Below are 7,630 nucleotides of genomic sequence, written 5' to 3' on the forward strand. Positions count from 1 at the left end.
GAGGGATGGGTGAATGGCCAAAGATCGTCTTTGAGTGCTGTGGTGGCTCTGATTAGCAGAAGGGTTGTTGTTCAGGGAAATGTCACAATGGAGAGGATGTCACACCTCAGACAGTGTGTAAAAACAGGTGTTACAAGAGGTGAGGAGATCTTTTCTCACAGAAATGTGCTGAGGAGGAAAGTTGCTCCATTAAAATCACATTGTGGTATCACTGTGTATTAGAAATCTTCCTTAATAGGATAACTTTGAGACATACCAGCACCAGGAAAGCGAGTTTATCTTTCCAAATATTGTTTGACATCGAAGTGTGGAGTCTCAGGAGCTGAGCTGCATTTCATGGTAATATCTCAGATGTATTATTTTCACATTGTTGTTTCAAGCCATCTTGGGAAAGGTCCCTTAGTTTTGCCTGAGCCTGAGGGTGTAGAAAAAAAAGTATCTTCTGAAAACATGTTTCAGTGTACATAATATATTAAATTTTTAATTGTGTTTACTATTTAGTCACTTTAAGAAGGAAAAACAAAACAGCCCAATGCTGTTTGTACTCAGTGTAAAATATTGAGATGCTGTTTAGTGTTTAGGGTTACCAAGAAAAAAGGCAGTTGATGGTTTCCTCTAGCATGTAGTAACACTGGCAAAACAATGCTAGGTATTTCAGTTCTCCTTTATTTTTGCATGTATGAAACACCATGAAGTTTGACAGGTGGCTTCCTGCTCTACACCAGCTGATGAGGAAGCGGAATCAGACACAGTGATTATAATTTGAGGAGAATTAGGTTATCTGGCAGCCCAGTTGTAAGTTTTCCTTTAAAAATAAAATGCCTTGGGGTTTCAGACTGTGACACAAGACTTCATTTGGTATCCAGCAGCCAACTGCTTATATTACTCATAGATTTATGGTCCATTTTCTGTGGAACTCATAAATAGAGTCTCCGAAATGTGCTAAGTGTTTGAGGTTTTTATCTGAGTTAAAGGATAGGAATTCTCAGGGGAATCACCAGAAGATGAGTGGACAGTGTTTTTTTTGTGGTTAATTTACCTTCTTTAACAGAAAAATGAGCATTACTGAGCGTAAGAAGGCAGTGATGGAATTTGAAATCCCCTCTGCACCTCCACTGAACAAGCTCAAGTTGCACATTCATAACCTGAATCCCCCTGTACCAAAATATCCTAAGCACAGAGAGCCATAGTATGATGCCTTTCAGGAATATCAATTCCTTCCCCAGCCCTTTGATTTACTTTCCTTGTCTTCAGACTGCTGGTAGTAACAGTTCCTCACCCATTTGCAGGGACAGTGGGGAGAGCAAGAGTTTTAAAGAAATTTCAAAATAGTCTCATTTCAGTTTAGTTCAGTACATCTGTGCCCAATCCCTTTTTCAAGAACCTCACCCAAGGTGAATCAATGTCAAATCCACCTTCCCCATGCATAGGACTATTTAAAATTGAACCCAAGGAACTTTCCAAGGCATAAAAATACCGCAGCTTCCTGCTGGTTTTAATATATGTTCCTCTAAAAATGTCCAGACTCTTAGGGAAGGAACCATGAGTGTATTTAGAGGGAATATCAGATATGCTTGCCTGTCACTATTTGTCTTTGGCCCCATGTTTAAGATCACTGCTGGACATGGAATCTCACTGGGTCAATGTGGTGGGTCTCATGACGTTGCGTGGGGCATTCTGTGTATCCCATGGTAACCATGGAGAAGTAACACTGACAGCTCCCACCGGGTTGTATTCTAGGTGGGTCCAGGTGTCTGTACAAGCGAAGCGAGAAGCAACTGGGGTCTCGGGACCTGGGGGCCATCGTGGTTGTGGAGGCCTTCCAGGGAGAGGCGAGTCGGCTCTGGGTGGAGGGAGTCCAGTTCCGCCACATGGGCCAAGCGTTTCGGCAGCACTGCAGTGCCCTGACTGTTGCTGGCAACGTGCAGATGGCAGGTGAGTCGGCTGCACTGGAGGTGGGCCCAAATGATCTCAGACGTCCACCTTTTTCTTCCCAAAGTGGGGGCAGATGTCCTCAAAAGCCTGCTCAGCTCCTGGGTCAGTTGACAAATTGGATTAGTAAATGAGAGAAAACCTCACCTGTAGTCTAAGCCTAAGTGAAACTGATGGAGTGCTTTAAGCTGCTTTAGTTCCCTTGCATCCCTGGACAGCTTCTTCCTAAAATCATATCTCATTTTTATGCCACACCTCTGAGTTGTCGTGCTACTTCTAGCGCTGGAAATGAATGCACTAACACGCTGTGAGGGAGCTCAGCGGTGGCTCAGGGCTCTGTGGTATCACAGGCCAAAATTTAATTCTGTCACCAGTAGGTTAAGGAACATTTTGACTTTGTCACTGATACGTGCAAAATTCATCTGTGTGGAAGTGGCAGTGAGGGCTCTGAAGACTTGTGGCGATAGGAGCAAGTTAGGTGGGCTCGAATAATGTTGTAAGGGTAGCGGATGGGACTTTCCCCTCTGGCTCACCCACGCTTATGCCTTCTCTATGCCATCTTCATCACTGAGGGAGGATGTAGGCTTCCTGGTGGCAGAAGGCAACACTGGCCATGATCCTGGGGTACAGTGGGCAGGTCACCATGCCTGGCAAGACAAGGTGTACAAGATACCTGCCCTGCCCTCACTGCCCTTCTGAAACATTCCTCCTCTCCTTTGGTCCCGCTTCATCCAGCTGCCTGAGCTTATAACGTGCTTCACTCTTGGGATCTTAACCTGTCCTTTCCCTGGATCTTCTCCTTCTTCCTCACAATAGTGGACCACCTCCATCAACCCATTTCTGTGCTCAGGGCCCCTCTTCCCTGCTGTGGCTGTCTCAGCAATGCCTGCCTGTGGGCAAAGATCTGCCAGGTGAGTAAGGGGACAGCCGCAACCGAGCAGTCCCATGGGAGCCAGAAGGGTTAATTGTGCAGCATCAGAGGACGAGGAGCTAGTATGAAACTCTCCCAACCTTCAAGCTGCAGCGTGCTTTTCGCTCACAGCACTCATTTCTTTCCAGACTCTTACATACATGGCTGTTGTGTTTTGGACTCCTTTGGCCAAGGACTCCGTCTGACCGGGATCTCAAACCTTAGTGTGGACAGTAATGTTTTCTCTAACATTTCAGGCCATGGGCTTCTGTTGGGTAAGTGAAGCAGGAAAATATCTATCCTACCTGTAACAGCAACATGTGCTGATTACCATTTGCATGAAAATGCCTCCGGAGGAAGGAATGGCAGATCCTTAACTGCACCCTGAGAACTTTAATCACATCTTCTGCATTTTCTGGTATCAGTGAATCTGGAATAAAGATCCCACGATTCCACATGCAGCTCCTAGCAGCTATTTTCATTTGACCATACACTCTGTTTTTTCAGGTCAGTCTTCACTTGATCTGGATCCCTTTTTTTCAGTGTACAAGTGGAAGGAGAATTTTTTTAGGGGATTGATTTATCTGTCTTTGGAAAAGCACCATTATGCAATATTTAAGACCTCAGTTCAGTGAGGCATTTAAGAGCATACTTACCTTTAACTTCAGTCATTTGACATCAAAGATAATGGAGTGAAAGCGTATGTTAGAAGTTAAGCAGAGGATTTAGCACTTAAATAAATTGGAGCTTGGAGCAACAAAAATGTTAAACAACAAAATATTTCTCCTAACTAACCATCAGGAGACTGACTTGCAGCATCTTCTGCTGGGATCTCATGTTGCCTGAATACCTAAAGATATAGCTTGATTTTTGTTTTCCATCAGAGATGGGATAAAAATGACCAATTTTAAGATAAACAGAGGGAGGAAAAAAAGCCTTCGGTCCTAATCCTGCAGTTCCACACACACAGTGAGTCCCCGTGCTAGCTCCTCTATATAAACACAATGAGAAGTGATAGATGATGATTTACACAGAGGAGACGTATAAAAGGAGAGTGATTGCATACGTCTTGCAGTCAAAGGGAGCTGGCTCAAAGAGGTACAACGACTTGCCCAAGGTGATGCACAGAGTCCGTGTGGCCATGGGGAAGCGGAACAAGGTCTCCATCCTGCCAGCATGCCTTGGCTCGCTCGTGCTAGAACATGTGTCTGAGTTAAAGGACTCTGGGCTGAGCTGAATGTGTCCACTGAAGTCTCAGCCTGAATACACCTTATCGCCAAGATGTCTTTAATGGCTTCACTGTCAGCAGCTCCAGAGGGTCTGAGGGATGAATTTATATATCATTTTGTTGACATATATGAAGGAATATTTATGATAGCTGGCTATTTGCAGGTCCAGAATTGGACTCCTTCCGTGATTTCATCTAAAACCCTTATTTTCAGGGGGTTTGCAAGACAGTCATAAAAATTTGCTCTGGGCTTAAAATTAATTGACACACCAAGACCTTTCATGCCATCTCAAAAACCTATATGGCTGTCAAAATCACTGCTTTAGGATCCTGTTCATGGTCTGGAAGTGGCATGGTAGTAAATATAACCTGGAAAGGAAATATTTCCTAAACGGGTCTTGTTCCAAAAAATGGAGAAAGGCTCAAAAGACCAAGAGGAAGGCTAAAAATAATTACTGCCATCCCCAAAACCAAAGCACATAGGCTTTCCTGGCAAGTGGCTTACATTTGGGGTAGTGATGACTGGGGAAGGGATCTGTATTTGGAACAGAACTTGAGCAGGTATAGTTGAAGATGGTCATTTACATTCGATAAACAAAACCAAGTTGATTTAATTTGTTCCTCCTGTGAGCCAAACAGAGATGATCCACTTTGTACTCTCCTTCCAAAATGCCAGAGCAGGGGGACATATGCTGATGTATTCTTAGTTGAGCTTGACCTGTATGCAGTCATCCACTTTTTTGTATTGGGTGGCACATTTCTTTATGGTGTAGTTTAAAAAGATTTTTTTTTTTTCCCTTCAATACTCTTACTAGATTTGGGGCACCCCGTGACCCTGAGTTGTGTGATCAATTTTTTGATTGATTTTTCCTTTTTCTTCTCACACTTCATTGCTTAGGGGGCAAAACCCCCAACTTTGTGCAGCATTGCACCAGGTGTTTTTAAGTCTATTTAGAAATTTTCTTACATGTAGGTAGGGCATTGGATGGAGACACAGGAGACAGATACAACTTTGAATTTTAGTACTGCCAGCAGCATGCCTCTGTGTGCAGAGGTGAGCCACTTCCCCACTCTGAATCTCTCTTTTTCCAACTGTAAATGTGCTTTATAATACTCCCTTTATTCATTTGCTCCATAAATCCGGGGTACAGTATGGCTGGTGTTATATTCATTTATAACACCTGGTACAGGGCCTTGTGCGTATTAAATTGCAGCATTATGGTCTCTTGCCTCTTTGTAGAATGTATTTTAGTATTCCTTTCCTTGATTGCTTTTATCTCGTTAAAGTGTAAGCTCGCTGTGGCAGAAACTGTTTTTTAATCATATTTACAATGTTGATCAGACCTTGCTTGTGGCCTCCTGACGTTTCTGAAGCGCACAGCCTTCCCCTTCCCATGCCATGCACCGCCGTGTTGGGCAGTCATGGCAGTCTGACCATCTCATAGCCATCTTCTGCCACGTGTTCAACACAGGTTTCTAAGTGCTTTTCAAACAGTGGTTTACCCAGAGACAGTCAGTAGGAAAAGCTAACTCCCAGGTGGGCCACGCCAGCAAAGCAGGCAGGGCAAAACCCAACAAGTTCTGTGACTTGCATAATTAGAGGGTTTCCGACTATATTTACATTTCTGTTTCTTTTTTCTTTTTTTCTTCTTTTTCTCTTTTTTATTTTCTTTTCTCCCTTTTTTTCTTTTTTTCCCTCTTTTTTTTTTTTTTTTTTAATTTTTAAAGGAGAGGGACTGGAAGAGGGAAACAGAGTCAGTAACAACATAGTGATTGGCCTTTCTGGAGCAGACGGTTTATCCAACATTGAGACACTGTCACCAGCAGGGATCTACATCAGGGCTCCTTCCAACTACATCGAGGTAAGAAGTTCAGGTATAAACCGCAACATTTCCTTCCTAATCAAAGATATCAGAGAGTTACAGAGCTTCATTTATCTGGGAGATCCTGTACACAACATTTGCTCCTTGGCTGAGCTGTCAGAAACTGTTTGTCATGAGATATTAAAACAAATGTATATAATAAAATAAATTATACTCATGGGCAAATTTATTGTTACTGAAAATTTTACTGCACTTGAGTGGAATGAAATACTGTCATGAGATCCTTTGTTCTAGGATATTTTAAAAAGTTGTTTTATTTGTTAATGCTCATGGATTCATAAAAACTGGAAAAAGTTTAGGCTCAGCTTCTCTAGAATTTTTTTCTACTTCTATCATTATTAAAAAAAGTATCTATTTTAATGGACTGATGACAAACACACTAAAATTCAACAATATCAAATGCACCTCTGTCTGTATTTAAAATGGCGATTTACGTACAGTCCAAGATTTGCATTCCTCGGTGAGAAGGAGAATGCATTCCTTGACCTATGAAAATGACATTGATTTTAAAAGAAACCAAGCTTCTCTATTCTAAAAAGTGATAAAACATCAAACTCTTAAAAAGCTAACAGACTAACAACCCTCACATCAAAAAGTTGAACTCAGTAAAAATCTTTCTATTCACTAATTCTTTGATGCTTCGTTTTAGTGCATACATTTTTGTCTTATTCAAGTCACATTTCAGAATAAAGAGTCACTTTTAAGTGTTTAATGGAAAATTAAGCGAGTTCAAATCATTTTTCTTTCCCAACCATTTTAAGTCTGGAATTTCATTGAAACTGACCTTTCTTACTGCAGTTTCAGTTGTGACAAATGCACATTTTCATTAAAAAAAAAAATAATCCTGACCTGTTCTATTGCTAACACACAGAAACCAAACCAATTATTAAGTGTATATGAAGACCTAATCGCCCCCTGGGCTTCTGTTCCAAGAGGAAAGAATTGCACCTAAATCTGAAGGTGAAAGAGACCAACACATTTCCTATGTTAGTATGAAGACAACAGTACTTAGGAAGAAGGAGAGGACTTTTCCGCAATTCCCTCAAGGTCATATTTATCATTTTTAAGACCATCAAATATGGTTAAAAAATACAACAACTAGGCAGAATCACATGAATTTCAGCTCCGCTAAACACAGTTTTGTACTACCATGCACTGACTTACCCTGGAGCTGTCTACTCGATCGCCGGTGGCTCAGCTTTTGAAAAGGTTTGCTGCAATTATCTCTCCGGGTACGTGTGAACTGACTGCGCTTGGTTTTCAGCACATTTGTTTAGCTCTCTTGGTTCACGTGTCTTCCTAGATACGCCCAAAGCCGCGTCTGTGGCTGTGTACCTGAACATCAGTGTTAAGTCTGCTCTCCAAAGATGTGTTACCCAAGGCAGAGCAGCCGATGGCCCTTGAAGGGTTGTTGATAAACCTCCTTGGCGGCCGTCTCTTGGAGTGGGCTATCTGAGGCGTTGCAGCAGCAAAAGGAAAACATGAAGAAGTTGCCAAGCGTAAGATTATCATTAACTGCACTTACTGTTCTACAGTACCAAGCAGTGTTCAGCAGAAGACACGGGTATTAAGAGAAAAAGTCACACTTTTTCCAAGCAAAACACCTGTGTTTATGGACTTTTTCTTGGTACAGTAATAATCACTAAATGAAAGGGATGCTGGTCCAGGACCGGCATC

General features: G+C 42.2%; 1 protein-coding gene across 1 annotated transcript in view; it reads left to right on the forward strand.

Moving 5' to 3' along the window:
- The window catches only part of LOC104625023 (fibrocystin-like), a gene marked incomplete at its 3' end in the record, with an annotated part of 14,529 nt that extends 8,597 nt beyond the window's left edge, over positions 1-5,932 (forward strand). The window contains exons 3-6 of the mRNA XM_010292543.1: positions 1,052-1,071; positions 1,741-1,935; positions 2,992-3,117; positions 5,799-5,932. Coding sequence (XP_010290845.1) covers positions 1,052-1,071; positions 1,741-1,935; positions 2,992-3,117; positions 5,799-5,932 — 475 coding nt within the window. The remainder of the gene's footprint in view (positions 1-1,051; positions 1,072-1,740; positions 1,936-2,991; positions 3,118-5,798) is intronic.
- Between the last annotated feature and the right edge of the window lie 1,698 nt (positions 5,933-7,630).

Source organism: Phaethon lepturus, unplaced genomic scaffold, assembly GCF_000687285.1.
Source record: "Phaethon lepturus isolate BGI_N335 unplaced genomic scaffold, ASM68728v1 scaffold4308, whole genome shotgun sequence".
Classification (NCBI taxonomy): domain Eukaryota; kingdom Metazoa; phylum Chordata; class Aves; order Phaethontiformes; family Phaethontidae; genus Phaethon; species Phaethon lepturus.